Source organism: Octopus bimaculoides, chromosome 13, assembly GCF_046866305.1.
Source record: "Octopus bimaculoides isolate indiv1 chromosome 13, ASM4686630v1, whole genome shotgun sequence".
Taxonomy (NCBI): domain Eukaryota; kingdom Metazoa; phylum Mollusca; class Cephalopoda; order Octopoda; family Octopodidae; genus Octopus; species Octopus bimaculoides.
This window is the reverse complement of record NC_142940.1, coordinates 56,977,261-56,999,042: the sequence shown is the minus strand read 5'-3', so window position 1 is coordinate 56,999,042 and position 21,782 is coordinate 56,977,261. Positions and strand designations below refer to the sequence as shown.

The 21,782-nt window shown below is 39.1% G+C and overlaps 2 protein-coding genes across 7 annotated transcripts; one reads left to right on the top strand and one right to left on the bottom strand.

Annotated features, from left to right (window-relative positions):
- Positions 1-482: 482 nt before the first annotated feature.
- On the bottom strand, positions 483-12,339 carry LOC106876033 (uncharacterized). 5 transcript variants are annotated; one of them, XM_089361866.1, is made up of 7 exons: positions 12,072-12,339; positions 6,786-6,881; positions 4,887-4,975; positions 4,398-4,504; positions 3,679-3,744; positions 2,106-2,241; positions 483-1,250 (listed from the first exon to the last, which is right to left on the bottom strand). In XM_089361866.1, the coding sequence occupies exons 1-7, from the start codon at positions 12,195-12,197 to the stop codon at positions 1,160-1,162; spliced, it is 711 nt and encodes a 236-aa protein (XP_089217992.1). In that variant the 5' UTR covers positions 12,198-12,339; the 3' UTR covers positions 483-1,159. The 5 variants fall into 5 exon arrangements, with proteins under 5 accessions (XP_089217992.1, XP_014779902.1, XP_052828469.2 ...); XM_014924416.3 differs by having other exon boundaries at positions 3,679-3,747; positions 12,072-12,306; XM_052972509.2 differs by lacking the exon at positions 12,072-12,339 and adding an exon at positions 10,943-11,130.
- A 627-nt stretch (positions 12,340-12,966) lies between these two features.
- Positions 12,967-21,525, top strand: LOC106876026 (uncharacterized). 2 transcript variants are annotated; one of them, XM_014924404.3, is made up of 5 exons: positions 12,967-13,803; positions 15,963-16,413; positions 17,916-18,037; positions 18,518-18,653; positions 20,266-21,525. In XM_014924404.3, the coding sequence occupies exons 1-5, from the start codon at positions 13,238-13,240 to the stop codon at positions 20,431-20,433; spliced, it is 1,443 nt and encodes a 480-aa protein (XP_014779890.1). In that variant the 5' UTR covers positions 12,967-13,237; the 3' UTR covers positions 20,434-21,525. The 2 variants fall into 2 exon arrangements, with proteins under 2 accessions (XP_014779890.1, XP_089217989.1); XM_089361863.1 differs by lacking the exon at positions 18,518-18,653 and having other exon boundaries at positions 13,096-13,803; positions 20,266-20,736.
- The last annotated feature ends 257 nt before the right edge of the window (positions 21,526-21,782 follow it).

Here is a 21,782-nt window from a genome sequence, read left to right as displayed (position 1 = left end):
GATTCTGTTTGCAAATGAAAGGTAGATTGTATGACACCTCTGTACAAATTATGATATTCCATGGTTATGAAACACAACGTTTTGAATGTGGCACGTAAGTAAAGGGTGGAAAAAAAATTAGGCATGTTCCACAAGATATGTGAACAAGCACAACCTGAGTATTGGTAGAACTATCTGTGTAACGGGCAAGAGAGACGACTGAGCTGCTATGGACATGTGAAGTGTGTGAATGATGATAACTGGATAAAAAAATGTGTCAAGCAATCCCAGAGGAAGATGGAAATAAAAATGATGTAAGTTGACCTCAAGAGGCTCGACTGCATGAAGAGGTGACAAAGGAGCTCAGTAAATGGAAAGGTGTCTCCAATTCATGCTAGCATGTGTGGTTAGTAAACATCACATGATTAACTCCATTATGATCAACAACAAATGGATTAGAACTGACTCCATGCTGTCTTAGCTTAATGAAAATATAACACAGGTTTGGAATGAACAATATATTTATTACTATTTAACACAAAACTGGTCACTTTTGTGATGAAAATAGACTGGACTCAAGTTTTCGACAACCTTCTGGGTATCGTCACAATATAACAGTTTCTCCTGTGCAATTTCCACCACATTAAACAGTCACTAATCCTCACCATTATATGCCTATTTGCAATGAAGAACCTCACAGCCACGTCTAGCTTCAGCTTTCTCCCATCTCAATCTACTTCTGTAGGACATAATACTTACTACTGCAGATCATGCTACACTTGGTGAGCTTGTTTTCTGTGTCTCTGTTTTGGGGACAATGACTCAATCCATTATAGTCTCTCCATTCTCAGGAGTAAAAGGTCACTCTATAATATGTTCTCTCTTCTTGGAAGAACTGCTGTGTCTATCATATTCTCTCTGAAGTACAACAGATCAGATTTATGCTCTGTCTCCACATATGAACAATGGTTCAATCTGCTGATATTCTCTCTTCCTTCTTTGGAACAAAGAATCACTTTGTCATTCTCTCTTTTTAGGTTAATGAATCTATTATACTCTTTGTCCTCACAAAGAAAACCAATCAGTCTCTGAGACAATAGGACAATCTCAGTCTCTCTGCCCTCTCAAAGACAATAGGCCAATCTGTTATTTTCCACAGTTCCATTGTCATTTCTTTCCTTCATCTTGAACCATTAGCTGATGTTTGCATTTGAATCATCTTCAATTTCCGCGAGATTTCCTTCTGTTTTGAGAAAAATTCATTCCAGTATCTGTTGGAAGAAAATAGAAACAAAAATTAGACATCAAAAGAAAATAACTCTTTACTTATTACTTTACTTATGACCTTGGTTACTGAGTTTGACTTTACTTAGAACCTTAGTGAATTGCTTATGAAGTTACTATTTTACTGCATTATAACGACATGTACAATGATATTTAAATGATTTATACATCATAAATAACATTAATAGTCAGTTTTTAACTGTAACATCCAAGGTATTGGACTTTATCAATCTCAAAGAATGAATGGGAAAAAGGAAAAAAAGCATTCATGAGGAAGATTTGAACTCAGAATGTAAAAGAACTAAGAGCTGCAAAAACATTTAGCTTTTTACACGTGTGTGTGTCTGCCATTTGCACACTTTGGAACAAGGCCGGCATGTTTGTAGGAGCGGGGTAGGTCAGTTACACCAGCCCCAGTGATCAGCTGATATTTATTTAATTGACCCCGCAAGAAGATGAAAAGCAATGTAAACCCCAGCGGAATCTGAACTCAAAACATAAAGACCACTGAGCACTGCCCAGCATGCTAACCATTCTGCCAGCTCACTGCTCTATTGCACAATTCCATATTAGCACTAGATCTGGTGACCACAAGCATTCCACCCAATGAGAGTACCGCTACATGGTCGCTAGACCTGCTAGAAATAGCAGCCAAATATCCCTCAAATCCAACCCAACTTAAGCAAAAAGTAGTAAAAAAAAAAAAGACATGTTGCATAATGTAGTTGTAGATAATGTGCTTCAATAAAAGGAATGGTCAAAGCTGGAATGTCTTTATTGGCCTGGTGGATCAGAGCTGACCTGGGACTCAACAACATCAATTAGAGCTGTTTGGTTCTTACTTGTAGTCCATTGTGTCTGTAAGAATATCGGTCAGTTCCAAAGAAAAAGCACATTCTGAGGACGAGTGATGCGATTTCATCCATCTTTTAGAAGTAGCCTCCTCCAGAAGTTCATCAATTTCTCCATCTGTAGAAGCTGTAAACAACATATACATATATAATACAGTTTCTATATTTATGAGATGAGGAATTATTTACATTATTTACATTTGATGGATATTTGTCCTTATCTTGTTTGTTGTTAACACAGTGTTTCGGCTGAAACATATTGTTAACATGTTTCACCTTCATCAGGTGTCTTGGGGAAGTTTTTAACCTGGATTCTCATTCCTAAGGTATTTTTCGATGATGATGATGTTGTTGTTGTTATTATTCAGGTCACTGCCTGGAATCGAACTCGGAATCTTGGGGTTAGTAGCCTGCGCTTTTAACCACTACACCATATGCCCGTGAGCATATGGCAGTGACCTGAATAATAATAATAATAATAACAACATCGAAAAATACCTTAGGAACGAGAACCCAGGTTCAAAATTTCCCCAAGACATCTGATGAAGGCTGGAGGGTATATCATCCGAAACGTGTTAACAAACAAGATGATGACATATATTTGTCAAATGTAAATAATGAACAATGTACATATATAAATATCTGTATTTGTGTGTGTGTGTGTGTGCGCACATTCATTTGTTTCTTCAATATCCATTTGTTCATCGTAGCAAAGCTTGAACAGGAATTGATTTTGAAGCAGGATTTTATGATTGGATATACATATTTACACACACACGTGCACACAGAGTTAGTGGTGCATGCGTTTGTTCATTCATATAGTGTCCATTTCCCACAATGCTCTTCCGTTGGTTATGTGTGCTTGATAAACAGCTGGCGAATAGCCACAAGAGGAGCAGCTGGCCATAGAATGCTGCATGAAGCAAGTACCTGTCCAACCCACAAATAAACAGACATTAAAGAAACAAACAAACAAATGTGCAGGAATGGCTGTGTGGTTAGTAGCTTGCTTACCAACCACATGGTTCCGGATTCAGTCCCACTGCGTGGCACCTTGGACAAGTGTCTTCTACTATAGCCTCAGGCCGACCAAAGCATTGTGTATGGATTTGGTAGGCGGAAACTGAAAGAAGCCCGTCGTATATATGTGTATGTGTTTGTCCCCCCCCCCCCCAGCATCGCTTGACAACCGACGCTGATGTGTTTACGTTCCCATAACTTAGCGGTTCGGCAAAAGGGACCAATAGAATAAGTACTAGGCTTCCAAAGAATAAGTCCTGGGGTCGACTTGCTCGACTAAAGGCAGTGCTCCAGCATGGCCACAGTCAAAAGACTGAAACAAGTAAAAGAGTAAATGCATGAATGAATTCTTCACTGTCACTGCAATCATCATCATCATCATCAACAGCTTTACACATGCATCCAACTTAATCTTTAAAAATCCATCAACTTTTTCTTTTTTTTCTTCTTTGGTTTTATGTAAATACTGATTTGTAAAAACTTTAGAAAATATCTTCTTTTAAATTAAAACTTAAACAAAAGTAGTAAAACAAGAAAATCTTACCAAACTCTTCTTGAAGTTGTTTCCTAACGGTGCTGACCATTAATCTGGAAGACTCAGGGTTCACCGCTACTGCCAAAACAAGGAAGCCAAAAGTTTGTTATAACTGATAACAGTGGAACAGCAGAGCTAGTGTAACATCATCATCATCACTGAGCATCCGTTTTCCATGCTGGCATGGGTTGGACGGTTTGACCAGGGCTGGCAAGGCTGGAGGGCTGCACCAGACTCATCAGCATAGTGGAGTGCATATAATTTTTTAAAAGCTTTTGAAAGCAATGCTACATTATGACAGCAGACCAAATAAAACAATAAAAGATTCATCATCATTGTCATCATTTAACATCTGCCTTCTATGCTGGCATGGGTTGGACAGTTTCACAGAAGCTGGTATGCCAAGGAAGTGTACCAAAATTTGTTGTCTGCTCTGGAATGGTTTCTACAGCTGGACACCCTTCCAAACACCAACCATTTTACAGAGTGTGGTAGGTGCTTTTTTTTTTTGTGGTGCCAGCACCAGTAGGGGGTCACCATATTAACTAGCAATACAAAGACCCCTCAATTGACAGGTGAGGAGAGTAGTATTGAGGGAGGTGGCTTTGTGTCAGTTTATGAGAAGGTTAAAAAGTATAAAAGAGGGAGAGAGATAGTTGTCTTGCTAAGAGGATGAAAAAGGAAAGAGAAGAAAGGGGATAGATGCGTAAAGGTGTTTGAATATTTACCTGATGGTTTCGCATGAGAGACAAGCAATTTTTGTCCATTCAGCGTTTTTCCCGTTACAAACTTCACTGCATGGTTGGCTGATGCTTGGCTCTTAAATCTGACAAAACTGTCAAATAAAACAATTAGAAGAGTCTGGTGTTGATATCCTTGTCATCTTGGGGACAGGGTAGTAGCACAGACACTGTAAAACTATAATAAACTACACTGTTTACTTCCACATTCTCATTACATATATATCTTGGGACTTGCCATTGATCAACCTTGTTAATCAAGATTTATATAATACATAATCAACTAACCCTATACTACAAACATGTTTCAACAGCAACGATTAGTAACCACTGCAACCCTACATATATATACCCTCTCAACCAATCTATGCTCTATATCAATATGGATCAATTTGTACCATTTGTCCAACATTTGCTAACAAACCTCAATAAATACATAAAGTTCCCCATCCTTTAAGTAAAGAACGTTTCTCTCACCCAAATGTGTAATTCTGTTCCACCACTCTTTCACTGATATAGATTTCAAAAATATCATCGTAGGCCGAGAAGATATCTGCAACTTGACTCTGAAATAAAGATAACAACAGTTTTTACAATAAAACACAATATCTAATCTATCCAAACGTCCATGACAAACTATTCTTAATAGTAGGAAGAGCATCCAACTGTAAAAACTATGCCAAAAGAGTGGAGCTTGGTGCAGTCTCCGGCCTGGCCAACTCCTGTTAAACCATCTGACCGATGTCAGCAGGGAAGACAAACATCATGATGATGACAACAATGGTGATGACAATGATGAGGAGGATAACAATTTTTCAGGCTACTAATCTTAGGTTTTGTAATGAAAGAACTTTTGGTTTGGTGATCATTCACCAAAATTCCACTAAATGGAATATCAGAACCATTGCAAAAAAGAAAAAAAAAACCATTCTACTGGCTGTTCTCACTGTTGCTGGGCACCTCATGTGAGACAATCAAAAGAAATGACCCTGTTCCCATGACTCAAGGGCTTGCTGACTAGCATTTTCGCTCAGCCACATAGCATGTGTAATGGCTGACATATCAATGTGTCCTCTACCCCTGTTCGATGCTTTTGACAAGGAAAAACTCCATGAATCAAATAACGAATGAATTAACTGTTGCTAAAATTTCTGAGATAAAACAATATTTTGAACAGTATTAATTTATTCCCTTTGAAAATTATCAGAAAGGATTTGAAAATGATTTAATCCACCGTACTCACCTGATCTTGCCCCCACTGACTACCACATCTTCCAGGATTTACAGTCAAATAAGATAGTTCAACTTATACACCAAGACAAATTTGGAAGACCAAAAACTGCATGCGAAACGCAGCAGGATTTGGGAAGATCACAGCAATGTTTGAATGTTTACATTATGTACTACATCAGTTTGTATGCTATGTGGTAATAAGCTTGCTTCCCAATCCCGTGGTTCCAGGTTCAGTCCCACTGCATGGCACCTTGGACAAGTGTCTTCTACTATAGCCTCGGGTCGACCAAAGCCTTGTGAATGGATTTGGTTGATGAAGACTAAAAGAAGCCTGTCGTGTATGTGTGTATGTATGTGTGGCACATAAAAAACACAACTTGATTGTGGCCATTGCCAGTACCGCCGGACTGGCCCTCATGCCAGTGGCACGTAAAAAGCACCCACTACACTCTCGGAGTGGTTGGTGTTAGGAAGGGCATCCAGCTGTAGAAACTCTGCCAAATCAGATTGGAGCCTGGTGTAGCCATCTGGTTCACCAGTCCTCAATCAAATCGTCCAACCCATGCTAGCATGGAAAGCGGACATTAAATGATGATGATGATGATATATGACAGGCTTCTTTCAGTTTCTGTCTACCAAATCCACTCACAAGGCTTTGGTCGGCCCGAGGCTATAGTAGAAGACACTTGCTCAAGGTGCCATGCAGTGGGACTGAACCAGGAACCACGGGATTGGGAAGCAAGCTTCTTACCACCCAGCCACTCCTGCACATTGGATATTTTAGATTTGCAACTAAATACTGAATCTAACTCCCTTAATGATTATCAAGAAATTAACTCGTGTCTCGATACACCCTGTTGATTTGATGTGCTTACTACTACGTGTGTGATTTACCATCAAGGAATGAATTGTGATGTTTATTAAGAAAACATTTCCTTCTGATATTTCTTATATCCACATACACTGAAATCTGAAACCTTCTTACATACACATTATCCTAGCCTATTTGGTGTCATCTTTCCAATCTTGTTACAGATACATTCGACTAAGAACTCAAGGCGGTGCCCCAGTATGGCCACAGTCTAATGACTGAAATAAGTAAAAGAAAAAGATAATAGAAAACAAATGTGTTCAAATAAATACCTTGGTTACAGAAACTGGTAAATATTTAATATGGCAGGAAAACACTTGATTAGGTTTGGAGTTCATCATAATTTTGTCGTTTGCTGCTAATACACTCTACAAAAGAGAAATGGTTAGGTACAAAGAGTTGCCAAGATGTGAAGTGAGGGTAGTTCTAAAGGACACTATACTGTAAGAGACTCGTGTAAAGAATAAAGCATGTATAACAGTTGGCTAAAACATATTGCTATAATAATTTTGGTCAAATCAGTTTGTAACATAACTTCCAGTTTGGTTTGCAACTTTCCCTCACACACACACTCTCTCTTCAGTAAATACGTATGTGGTTATACATGTAGACATATACATACATATATCTGTGTATATATATATATATATATATATATATCATCATCATCATCATCATCGTTTAATGTCCGCTTTCCATGCTAGCATGGGTTGGACGATTTGACTGAGGACTGGTGCAACCAGATGGCTACACCAGGCTCCAATCTAATTTGGCAGAGTTTCTACAGCTGGATGCCCTTCCTAACGCCAACCACTCAGAGAGTGTAGTGGGTGCTTTTACGTGTCACCCGCACAAAAACGGCCACGCTCGAAATGGTGTCTTTTATGTGCCACCCGCACAAGAGCCAGTCCAGGGGCACTGGCAACAATCTCGCTCGAAAACCCTACAAGGCTAGTCAGGCGGTACTGGCAACGGTCACGCTCAGGATGGTACATCTTATGTGCCACCCGCACAAGGGCCAGTCCAGGGGCACTGGCAACGATCTCACTTGGCTTGCCGGGTCTTCTCACGCACAGCACATTTCCAAAGGTCTCGGTCAGTAGTCATCGCCTCGGTGAGGCCCAATGTTCGAAGGTCTTGCCTCACCACCTCAGCCCAGGTCTTCCTGGGCCTACCTCTTCCACGGGTTCCCTCAACTGTTAGGGAGTGGCACTTTTTCACGCAGCTATCCTCATTCATTCTCACCACATGTCCAAACCAGCGCAATCGTCTCTCTTGCACACCACTACTGACGCTTCTTATGTTCAGCTTTTCTCTCAAGATACTTACACTCTGACGGGTATGCACATTTACATTACACATCCAGCGGAGCATACTGGCTTCATTCCTTGCGAGCTTACGCATGTCCTCAGCAGTCACAGCCCATGTTTCACTGCCATGTAGCATGGCTGTTCGTACACATGCGTCATACAGTCTGCCTTTTACCCTGAGTGAGAGTCCCTTTGTCGCCAGCAGAGGTAAGAGCTCTCTAAACTTGGCCCAGGCTATTCTTATTCTAGCAGTTACACTTTCAGCGCACCCACCCCCACTACTAACTTGGTCACCCAGATAGCGGAAGCTATCAACTACCTCTAGTTTTTCTCCCTGGAATGAGATAGAAGTTGTTTCCTGTTTGTTTACAATGTTTATTGCACCTGAACATCTGCCACATTCAAAGACTAACTTTGTAGTTAATCTGCCTTTGATATTGCTGCACCTCTTATGTGTCCATAGCTTACACCGGGTACATCTTATAGAGTTACTACCTACTCCTTTACTGCATACTGAGCAGGGCCATCTACCTGAAGGGGCTTGTGTTTTATCTACCTTCCTACTTATTAGGATTTTGGTTTTTGCTAGGTTGACTCTAAGGCCCTTCGATTCTAGTCCTTGCTTCCACACCTTAAACTTCTCTAGTTCTGATAGTGACTGCGCAATTAGTGCAAGGTCATCAGCATAGAGGAGCTCCCAGGGGCAACCTATATATAGCAATAAGAAAATGGAGGGGAATATGTGGTACTCATCAACTTGTAGACACTGTACTCTGTTAATTAACCTGTTTATTTTTCAACCAAAAGGAGAATAAAGACAATATACAAACACATGTGACACACTATGTCATATCAACAATTAAAAATTTTAAATGATATCTAGAGACCAAAGAAAGGACAAAGTCTTATAGCTGTCATGATTATGTAACTTATATGAATGAAATTAAAATGGTAATCATATTGAAGCTGTATAACCATTCTTCAGAGATATAAAAGGAAGAAAACCATTCTTAAAAGAGAAAAGAAGCATGGTCACTCCTTACTCAAGTGACCTTATCTTATCGCCCATCACTTCTTATGAGCTCCCAAATTAGTTTGATAGTTGAGCTCTGATTGGTTGTATGTTTCTTCAAAACTTTCTAAAAAATGCATTTTTTTCCCCTGGAATTTTGCAGAGATACGCTCGTTAATAAAATAACATCACAATTTTTTTAATGGGGGAGGGGGGCGATCATACTGCTATCTCACGACTTTGTTTCTTCATAGATATCCTTAAAATCTATATTTTTAAATGATATTCTGCAGAGATACATTTTCGAGAACGTAGATTACGCAATGTTGCCGTTTCAAGCTTTTGAATTCAGGAGAGGGAAAGAAAAAAAGGGAAGTGGAAAAGATTTAAGTTACGGAACTTGAGAGGTAACAAAGTCGGAGCGGCTGAAGAAAGAATAATCTAAGTTCCCTCCACAATTTCTTCCCTCGAAGTTATCAAACAGTTGTAATCTACAACCTTGCAAGCATATCGAGGAAGAATTACATTAAAAGAATTTGCATTTTTCAGTGACAACATTTCTTCGTTTCCTTCTCGTTTTTTACGATCGCCAGGTGACAAATTAATGAATATTAACAGTGAAATGGGACGAAGAATTTCACTTAGCTTTAAACACATTCATTCAATATATTTAAGTGTTGTTATTAATACAAATTTACTTACAATTTTCTGGTTTTAATAGTATCTTTACTGAGTTTTGGGAATCAAATATGCTGCTTGCCGTACGAAAGAGAGAGAGAGAGAGAGAGAGAGAGAGAGAGATAGAAAGAGAGAGAGAAAGGAGAGAGAGAGAGAGAAAGAGAGAGAGAGAGAAAGAGAGAGAGAGAGAGAAAGAGAGAGAGAGAGATGTGAACAGCAACCATGCTGAAGTTTTAGTCAAACAGACACAAGTACTTACTTCGGTATTTCTTTGGAAACCACCCCTCCCCCATAACTTTTAAACCAGTAATTTTTGTTTAGATTGATGTTTTCGATATCGGACATTACGATTTAGCAAAAAAAACAAAAAAAAACGTTTTTAATTTCAATTACCCCCCCCCCCCCCCCCACATACACACACTCTAATTTATTTGCTTTGTTTACAATTTGATAAGACGTGCTGTCACGCACAAAATGACAGCTTCCAAATCCTGTTTCCTGGTTGCGTGAAAACTATCAAACTTTAAACCTCTAAAAACTTTTAAAAACATTTTTTCTGGAAAAAAGTGGAACAACTGCGCACATGTCACGGAGGGAGTGGCTGTGTGGTAAGTAGTTTGCTTACCAACCACATCGTTCCGGGTTCAGTCCCAGTGCGTGGTACCTTTGGCAAGTGTCTTCTACTATAGCCTCAGGCCGACCAAAGCCTTGTGAGTGGATTTGGTAGACGGAAACTGAAAGAAGCCCGTCGTATATGTGTATATATATATATGTGTGTGTGTTTGTGTGTCTGTGTTTGTCCCCCCACCATTGCTTGACAACCGATGCTGGTGTGTTTACGTCCCCGTAACTTAGCGGTTCGGCAAAAGAGACCGATAGAATAAGTACTAGGCTTACAAAGAATAAGTCCTGGGGTCGATTTGCTTGACTAAAAGGCGGTGCTCCAGCATGGCCGCAGTCAAATGACTGAAACAAGTAAAAGAGTATATGCTAAATTTCCCTTACATCCAGGTTACTATTGACAAAGAATGTGTCGCCTCTCAAACTTGTCTACTTTCTACACGGCCTTCTACATCTCCATCTCAAACTTTCCTTTGTCAATTTCATATTTCGGTTTACACGTGCAACAAACATCAACTGTTGCTGTTGAGTCAAGCAATTGACATCAATAAAGTTCATAATTGAATAATGAACTTAAATTGTGTTTATATAAGCGTAGAAGTGGCTGTGCTATAAGTAGCTTGCATCTGTAATGAACAATGCTTTAATCGAACATTGTAAATATAATCAAATTATTATTGTATATTTAAAATTGTAAATATTTAATCGATACAGCTACTTCACCCTTTTTATGTTTGTCTGTCCTTGTTCGTCCACTCTTTGTAATGCCTTTATGGCAAATATTTATGAAATAAAGTAGCTTGCTTACTGACCACATGGTTCCGGATTCAGTCCCACTGCGTGGCACTTTGGGCAAGTGTCTTCTACTAAAGCCTCGGGCCGACCAAAGCATTTTGAATGGATTTGGTAGACGGAAACTGAAAGGCAGCGAACTCTCCGATATCGAAAACATGAATCTGAATTTTTATTTTTATTTTTATTACTGGTTCAAAAGTTATAGGAGCGGGGATTCGAAAAAGTAGCCCCTTACTTTTAAGTCTGATACTGATTCTATCGGTCACTTTTGTCGATAAACAAACCAACACGGATGTCAAGCGGTGATGGGGCCCAGAACTTTAGCAGAAGACCCTTGCCTAAAGTGTCGCGCGATAGGACTGAACCTGAAACCAAGTGATTGCAAAGCGAGCTTCTTAACCCCATATCGATGCCTGTATTTTGTAAGAAGTTTCAACATCGTTAGATGTGCCATTCAGGAAGTCCACGGCATTTTCGGAATGCTACACCTAACGGCAAATTGCTTTCAATTTATTCAGTAGTGCGACCAGCCTGGTGCTGTTTTATGCCTGTTGTACGCGGTTTCTTGACCTGCCAAAAACCGCAGCCAAATTTCTCTGAAAGAGCACTACAGACTAGAAAAGGACTCGTTAAAAACATTTAACGGTCCATAATGGTTAATCTGAGACAAAACAACAAATGAGAAAGTGCATATTATATGACAAGTGTGTTGTTTGAACGAACACACAAATGTAAGATGAGTGATATTTCGGATTCGGAGAAACAAGGGGTAATCTTTTACATGCGTTGAGCGACACGGTTTCGCAATGTGTGTGTGTGTTTAAGTATTGTATATAAGAGTAGTATATAAACATTTTCAGCTTCGTCTCGGCATCGTATTTTCTTATACGACAAAGGAAGCAGTATTAAAAGGAAATGAGGTGGGGAAACAAACATGATGAAGTTGGATAGAGTTTCGGAATAAACATGCTGAAGTTGGAAGGATAAAACATGCTGAAGCTAGAAGAGTTTCGGAAGTTATCTAAGTACAACGAAAAGGAAAACAAAAATATTGTAGATTCTACGCCGCTAAATTATTTTTTCGCTCTACACACGCTCACGGATAGACAATTGTATGTATGTGTATATTCAGGTATACCTACACAAGGTGCTCCCCTAAAAGCCAGTAAAAGGGATATTTTTGAATAAAATTTTCTGTAAATACTTTTCAAATGATGTAGATTCCGATTATATCGTACGTAATTTTCCTTTAACTTGTTATGCTGCATAAAATGTTTACGGTTTTCTTTTCTTCAAAGATAAACGTGTAGGTCAATGTTGTTTTCCCACCATATAGTGCAGAGCACGTGGTTATGACGTCACTGTTTACTTAGTTGTCTGTGTCAGACGTTACCTGTGTAATGTACAAACATCTATAGGCTGACTGCAACCTGCTGTACTTTCAGAATGGCACGCCTAACAAAAAATTGCCTTTAATCTTCTACAGTAGTGCGGCTCGCTTGATGAGGCATGTCTCATGCAGCCTGCTTCTTGAAAAAGGTTGCACGTGTGTGCGATAGCCCAGCAACAAAATTCGCTTAGGAGGGGGTGCAAACCCAGGTCCAAATTTTTTTTTAATGAAAAATGTGGATTCTTTTCAATGTTAACATTAAAACAAATGCAGGTATGATAATAATTCTTATTATTATGAGGGTCGGCTGAAATGTTCATGGTCTGAGCAAGACACTCTCATGGAACGTGACCAAATGAAGACCCTTTGAAATACAGGCACAACAGAAACAGGAAGTAAGAGTGAAAGAAAGTTGTGGTGAAAGAGTACAGCAGGAGCCTCGTGGATCATTAGGTGTTTTCACTCAATAGACACTCACAACACCCGGTCTGGGAACCGAAACCGCGAGTCCGCTGCCCTAACCACTGGGCCATTGCGCCTCCACTTAAACATAATACACACACAATGATTAAATAAAATTTACAAACAAAATTCTTAAACAAATCAATTTAGAAGCAAAAAGAAAAGTAATTTACAAAAACTTGCAAGCAAAGAATAAAATAATTAAATAATTAACGAAGAAAAGGAGAAAACAAACAACTAAGATGAAATGACCCGGTTACGTTGTGCTGTGAACTGACCGGAAGTAAATGTGGGATAACTCTTGTTTTCTCTCTCTAATGTCTTTAAGAGGACCTCTTCATTCCTGTTCCACACCGGTTGATCATTGGAGCAGTTTCACGGCCAGGCCACTTATTTACACCTTCAGTGGAAGCATTACCTTGACCAGGGCTCTTCTTGGACCCTGTCCATGCAAAGATGGCAACGACAGAGAGTGTAAGCCTTCTCACCACCGAACAATCAACTGCAACTCCAACATCGGTCACCGAACTGGTGGTCATACCTCAACAGCAACTGTCATCCACCTCGGCCGCTGACGTTCTGGCGGGCACTGTCCTCACTACAACCACACTCGAACAACAACAACAACAGCAACAATACCAACATCATCATCAACAACAACAATACCACCATCAACCACAACATCAGCACGAGCAGAGCTCGGACAAATTTAGCGAGGATTTACTTGTGAGCAAAGCTCTGATTGAGATTGGGGCAAACGAAGCTTGTCGGGATTTACTCAATGCTGGTGATGAGTTCGAAGACTTTTCTGCCCTGTCTTCTGCCATAGCAGCTGTCTGTAAGCTAACAAATGCTGTGTTCACCATCCATGACTGTCAAACAATTGCCAAAGCTAACCGATCCCGATGTGTCAAAGTTGAACCTTTAGACGAGAAGTTCAAATACAAATATGTCAAATATGTTTGTAAACAATTTGGTTATTCAAGACGGCGGACCTTACCTGGTATACGACCCAACCAAAAGTATTTCGTCCATTTCTTTATATTCTTTTTCTTTTACTGGTTTCATTATCATATTGACCACTGTACTTCATCTATCAATCTCTATTGTTGAATTGCTAAGTTACGGAACATAAAAGGACACAACATAAGCAACACCGGTTTTAGACTAGCGTAAACATAAACACACACGCACACACACTTCCACACAAAACAAGAACGGTTCCTCCGATGGGTTCCGACGCAGTTTCCGTTCAGCAAATTTCATTCGATGGTGTTGGTGAACCCAAGGCTGTATCAGAATACACTTGCCTAAAATACCATGCAGTGGGATCGAACCTGGAACCATGTGGTTGCAACACACGATTTTTTTTTCTTTTTAGTGCGAGATATCTCATGTGGTGTTTTCTTCTTCTCGATCAATCTATACCTGTCTGTTGTTGTCTCTCTTTCTCTTTCTCTTTCCCACCTGTTGTTAATCACTCGTTGTTAACTTTTTATATCCTTAAAACGAAGCATGGGTGTCGATATAAGATTTTATTCTTAATACTCTGTGTGTGTGTGATTACAGACGTGTGTTCTTCACACCCAACACTGTTTTCTAATAATTTTCTGAAAAATGGATATTTCTTTGCTGAAATTTTCTACGAATACGTTTCAAATGTTGTAGATAGTTATGTGTTGTTGTGTGTGTATGTGTAATCTATAGTTATGTAGATAGGCAGATAAATTTATTATCATTTAGACATGTTGCTATATGTATGGAAAGACTGGCGGATATTATTAATGATTAGTACATAGATACACAGGTATTTAGACAGATAGCTACCATTCATATAGAAGTGAAACAGTAGATTGAAAGAAACTAATTATTACCTGTGTTATCAAATAGTAAGTACAAACGTTGGTAAAATGGAATTATTAAAAAAAAAAAAAAGGACACGTATGATAACGTAGTTCTGTACAAACTATATCTAAATAATTTGAGCGACGGAATGGTTCTAGATGTGTTTGATTCTAGGGATGTTGAATCTGGCTTGATTTGCTTCACATTGCGGTACCACCATTCTCTTCATTCTAGTGTTAGTGTTTGGAAAGATCGGCATATTTGATAAACTTTCATTAAATTTCGTCATGATTAATGTTTAGCCTGGGTTTTGTGTTAGGAAAGGCCACGAATTATATGAACTCTCGTTTCACTAAACCTCATCTGTTACCATACTTGCCTTCAGTTTGTGCTTAATGTTAAAAAAAAAAAAAGGATCTTAATTATCATATACAAACAAGGTGGCGAGCTGGCAGAATCGTCAGCACGCCGGACAAAATGCTTAGCAGCATTTCGTCCGTCTGGACGTTCTGAGTTAAAATTCCGTCGAAGTCGAGTTTGCCTTTTATCCTTTCGAGGTCGATAAAATAAATACCAGTTGCGTACTGGGGTCGATGTAACCAACTTAGCCCCCCCCCCCTCCCCGAAACTGCTGGACTTGAACCAAAACTTGTAACCAATTATCATATATAGAGTTTCCATCTGACCTTAATTGTTACTGCATGTCTCCAATCTGGAGTTTGTGTTATTCTGTTAAGAAAACGCCACCTCAGCATATGAACCATATTCGACTCCCTCTCAACCGCTACAATCGTAGTGAAAACTTCTCGAGTTACAAAAGTAGTTCAGACAATAAACCGTAAAAGAGATTTCCTCTGTCAACCACTGCATCGCACTCCACATGCGAATGTAATATAAATCGTTATCGTTTTAACACCTTTTCTCTGCTTATATGGGTCGAACAAGAGGTGTGTGGCTTAGTGGTTAGGATTTCAGCATTATGATCGTAAGATTGTGGTTTCGATTCCTGGACCCGGCGACTCGTGTTCTTGAGCAAAACACTTCATTTCATGTTGCTCCAGTCCAGTCAGCTGCCATAATAATCCTTTCTGCTAAAAGCACAATGCCTGAAATTTTGGGGGAGGGGACGAGTTGATTACATTGACCCCAGTGTTTCACTGGTACTTAATTTATTATGTAAGATGAAAGGCAAAGTCAGCCGCAGCAGAATTTGAACCCAGAATGTGTCTATGGGTGAAATACCACTAACCATTTCACCCAGCATTATAACAATTCTGCCAGCTCACTGCCTTGATAATAATAATAATAACAACCTGTTTTCCCTTTTGAATTTCAGAACATATAAAACTGGATGTCCTGCTCTAATTGCTGCATCAGTTGACCGAGAGAAACAGAGGATGGTGATACGATCCATCAATTTAAACCATTCACATCAGATGCTGGGTCACATGTACCCTGAGAACCGCAGGCAGTCTCTGTCACCCCATGTCCTCGCGGAGACATATCGGCTAATAGACATTGGAATGAAGACTAAGAACATCCGAGAGTATATCTGTAATGTGACTGGCAAACAGCTGACGACGAGGGACATTAACAACCTGAAAGCCAAACGCAAAAAGGAACTCAACCCTCCGCTTCATCACAACACCAGCAACATGGTTAACCACAACAACAACAACATTCATAATAATAATGATAATAATTACAATATCAATAATAATAACAACAACATCATCAACTGTAACGATGGCCACACAAAGAAAAAGAAACGAGGGACACGAGATATGGTATATTAACATTTTTGTGCTTCTAGTTCTCTTCCGCTTTGCTTTTCTTTGCTCATCAGCAGATCTGTGATAGACCTGGTTGTCATCACTATCATCATCATCATCATTGTTTAATGTCCGCATTCCATGCTGGCATGGGTTGGTCAGTTTGGCTGAGGACTGGCAAGCCAGGAGGCTGCATCAGGTTCCAGTGTGATCTGGTAAGGTTTCTACGGTTAGATGCCCTTCCTAACACCAACCACTCCAAGAGTGTAGTAAATACTTTTTAGGTGCGACCAGCATGAGGCCACTGGCATTGACCACACTGAAATGGTGCCGTTTACGTGCCACCAGCACAGGACCACTCTGATGGCAGTGGCAATGACCACGCCATCAAATGGTGCTTTTTATGAAGCAGGGGGAAGAAAGTGTTTACACGACACACTACTATTACTATTACACAAGACTCAACACTCAATATCAGAGGCTCACAGTGAACTGCTACCAACACTGGACTGCCGATCGCACACAGTTCTTTGTTTTATAACACATACATACACACATAGAGTACACACACACATACATATATACATTCATACATACATATCCTTTAAGTTCATTTACGGGGAAACATTTTGAATACGCTATTCCATTATGCCAGCCAAAACCTAATGATGCCAACTGGAAATACCAGTTTTTTTGGGTCGCACCAATCTGTGGTGATATAATGTAGGATGAATATAGTAATAATAACAATAATAATAATAATAATCCTTGGCTGGAATTTATAAATATTTTGAAATATCTAAAATATTTATAAATTCCAGCTAGGGTTATTACTATATTATATACATAATATATATATATATTTATGTATGTATGTATATATTATCATCATTTAACATCTATTTAGCATGCCTGCATGGCTCAGATGGTTTGACAGGAACTGGGAAGTCAGAAGACGACGCCAAGCTCTGCTATTTGCTTTGGCGTGGTTTCTATGGTTGGATGCCTTTCCTAACACTAACCACTTTGGCATATCTGTGTGGTTAAGAAGTTCACTTCCCACCCACACAATTTCAGATTGACCCCCCCACTACGTGACACCTTGAACACCTACTATAGCAACAGGCGACGATGATATATGAAATTTATGACAGCTTGTGTTATATCATTGAGCAAGGTAGATAACTGTTTCCCCTGGTTTGGCAAACAAAACCAAAACAGGCTCAACTGCTATTTCATGGTTGAATGTGTTTTAGGTTGTAGTATCCAATTATCCCAGCGAAGAATGGTTATAAAAATACCTGTTGTAACCAATTTAGATTGGATAAAAAGATTGGGGAAAATGATGTAAAAGAAATATATCCTTTAGACTTCAGTTTTCACTCCCTCCCTTTGTTTTTCTGCTCTCTCTCTCTTTTTGTTAATTTCCCTCTCAGTTCTTCATGTATTTCCCTTTCTGTTTTTTTCTCCCATTACAATTCTCATTAATTCCTTTCCATAACGACATTATTTTGCAGGAAGTAACTTCTCCAATTTCTAGCCATGTATTTGATATTTCCAAAGGTCTGCCTGCAACTGGGGTACCTGTCTTATTATTTATTCAGATTGAGAAGCGATCTTGGAAACTGCTTCAGAAAAGGTAAGAAACTTGTTTAACACTAAAGTGCAGTTTCTGAAAAAAAAAACAAAAAAACAAAAGGAGTTGAACATTCTAAGTAAGAAAAATACTCATCATTTTGTACAGTTTGAGTCTTGATTGGTTCATACTGGTTTGATCTACTCCTCTCTATGACACCATGAACACTTCGAAATTATATTTCCAATCATATAAACCACTTGGAATACTTGTTTTAGCAAGTTTGAAGTGATTTCTTTTGTGCCATAAACCATTTATCATTTCTGTGGTACCCTCCTTTCCTTGATTCATTAAGCACATGATCATTTTGCTTAATGATTAATCCAGTGCTGGATTGAAGTATGAAAGAAGAGGGCCAAAGCAAAACAGATTTCTTGTTGAGAAACCACATGGCTTATCATGTTTTAGAAGAAAGGATCAGTGTGTTAGTGATTGGGTTGTTCTCATTGTTTTTTTGACATGTTTGTATTTCTTTAATTCCAGTGCCAGTAGCATTGATGGCCATGTTGCATTCCTTGCTGGACAAAAAATCGTTAAGACAACAGTGTATAAGTTGCTGTTTGATACAGAATCTTATTTCAAAATCACAGACCAGTCAGCTTTTTATCCCTACATTGAGGTAAGGGTCTCCATTCTTTGGGCATGGATGTACACGTGTGCATGCATGTGATGTACCAGAAGTAGTAAAACAGAGTATATTGAACATTATAATACAATGGTGTAGTGTCAGAAATCATCATCTTCATAATCACTCTTTTATTGTTCATCATCATCATTTAACGTCCGCTTTCCATGCTAGCATGGGTTGGACGATTTGACTGAGGACTAGCAAACCAGAAGGCTGCACCAGGCTCCAAGCTGATTTGGCATGGTTTCTACAGCTGGATGCCCTTCCTAACGCCAACCACTCCGAGTGTAGTGGGAGCTTTTACATGCCACCGGCACGAGTGCCAGTCACACGGTACTGGCAGACAAAATTTATTGATGCAGATTTTCTGCAATCGAATGTTCTTCCTGTCACCAAGTACCATCCTAGATGTTGGAACAGTTCCATCCTTTTATTTGTTCATTTTACTTATTCATTTTCACTCGATTTTGGCCCCATGTGTAATGTTCTTTGTTGTTTCTTCTTCGTTTAGCCCCTTGTGGGCAATAAAAAAATCAAGAATTGTGTAAATAATGTATTATTTGGAAAAAATCTTATTTTATTAACCAATGACTTCACACCTGTTTAACAAATTATTTGCTTTCATTATTATTAAAAGGTGTCTGCTGGGGTCGATCTTGCCTTTCATCCTTTCTGGGTTGATTAAATAAGTACCGGTTGAACACTGGGTCGATGTAATTGACTTGCCCCCTTCCCCGCCAAAATTGCTGGCTTTGTGCCAAAATGTGAAACCATTATTATTAAAAGAAACAAGACACGAATGTGGCTGAATTGTTAAATGTGTTGGCCAAAACAGGCATTTCTTCCGACTCTTTACATTCTGAGTTCAAATCTTACCAAGGCCAACTTTACTTTGCATCCTCTTGGGGTTGATAAAATAAGTATCTGTTGAGTACTAGAGTTGATGTAATTAACTAACCCCTCCCCTTAAAATTACTGCCTTGTGCAAAAATTTGAAACCTTTCTATTATCATCATTAAAAGGTAATCATTGTTGTGTCCAGTAACAGAGATTTCTATAACCATGGTAACATCATTCCAAACTTTGGGGAACAATGATTAATATTAACATTAGAGTAATGAGCAGCAGAATTAGTAAAGTGCCAGATGTGCTACCTTATGGATAGATTGCTGTTTATCATAGTTCAGCTCATGGAGACACATGGCCCAGTGGTTAGGGTTTGGGACTCATGAGCATAAGATTGTTGTTTCAATTCCTAGACTGGGTGATTCATTGTGTTCTTGAGCAAAACACTTCATTTCACATCGCACCAGTCCACTCAGCTGGTAAAAACGAGTAATCCTATGACAGACTGGCATCCCTTTCCAGGAAGGAATATATACACCAGAGAAACCAGAAAACTGGCCTTATGACCCCTAAGGAGTAATGTAGACCTAGGGTTTGATAATAAGCCCTCAACATTTATATTTGTCTTGAGACCCTTCTTTAACTGTAGTTCTCGTTATGGTTAGGGTTGATTTTATATCAGGCTAAAGAAAATGTTTTGCCACAATTAATTATTGTTTATTAATTAATAAATCAATTATTTTTCTTTACTTTACAGCTTGTGTTCCAAGTGATGGACCCAACACTGATACACCATATTCCAATTCAAATCAGCCCCCACAGCTATTCCTGCCACAGAGAACTTATCCAGCAGAACCCCAGTGTAACCTCGTCCTTTCCTCAGATGTCCCCATCACCCACAACTCCTGCTTCACATATATCATGAGAATGTCACCATCATTGTTAAACCTCTGGACACAAATGACTCCTCACACTCAAGTGTTTCCTTTTACTCACTAACTTCCCAAGAGTGTGACTATTAAACATATATATACAGACGTTTACTCCCACTCAAATGTCATGCTTACCTCATGTTAAATGTTATCTCTGTTATCTTTTTGAGTGTAAGTGCAAGCAGATAGTTAAGCTTCACTCTTATTTAAGCATGTGACTTTTCTCAGGTCTTTCATTCCTAGTGAGAGTGTGTATCATACAGCTAACAACACAGATAGGTTTCACTCTCACTCAAGTGTCAAGGTTTCCTCGTGTCTCTTTGCTCATTGTTATCCCAAGAAGTGTGAGCATCGCACAGCTTAGAGAGACAGTTAAACTTCACTCTCACTCGAGTAACAAGCTTTCATCACATATCTTTACTGATATCTTGAATGCGTAACCTTAAGGCAGCTCAAACACACACACAACTACACACAAAAATGTGCTCACACTTATATTTACCCTTCACTCAAATTTGGGCTTTCTTGAGATTTTTGTTGGTCTCCCAAGAGTCTGTGTGAAATCACACGCACTCTCACGACTCTACTTCTAACCAAAGAAACGAAAATTTATTTAAATTATTCTTCCAGTGAAAAGCAAAATAAAAAAAAAAGAAAACAAAAAAAACTGGGTAACTTTCTTGTATGAAATACCTTGTGTCACATCTTTTTATTTCATTTGAAGTGACAACTCCTCCTCACACATACACACCGATTTCTTGCCAAAATGAGGGCCCACCACTACCACCTCCCTTTTAAACCTCAAGGATATAAATATGTTATTTTGGTATATATCCGAAATGAACTGCAACTGAAGTGACTGTATTTTGGTGTGTTGTTGTCTGTGGTACGTTAACTTCTGCTGATATCAATGATCCTATTAACTTGAAAGATTTATATCTATACAGAACAAACTTTTATTTTATTTGCTGAAAGAAATTTGAGAAGAAGGATGGAAGAAGAAAAAATGTTATTGTTACTGTTCTTGTTTTTTTGTTTAAATATATTTTACATATAAAATTTAAAGAAAAAAAAATCCTTGTAAACTTGTTACTTTTTTGTGTATATATATATATCTTCTGGCACTTGTGCCGGTGGCATGTGAAAAAACATTCGAGTGAGGTTGTTGCCAGTGCTGCTGGACTGACTCCTGTGCAGGTGGCACGTAAAAAACACCATTTTGAGCGTGGCCGTTGACAGTACCGCCTGACTGGTCCTCGTGCCGGTAGCACGTAAAAGCACCCACTACACTCTCGGAGTGGTTGGCACTAGGAAGGGCATCCAGCTGTAGAAACTCTGCCAG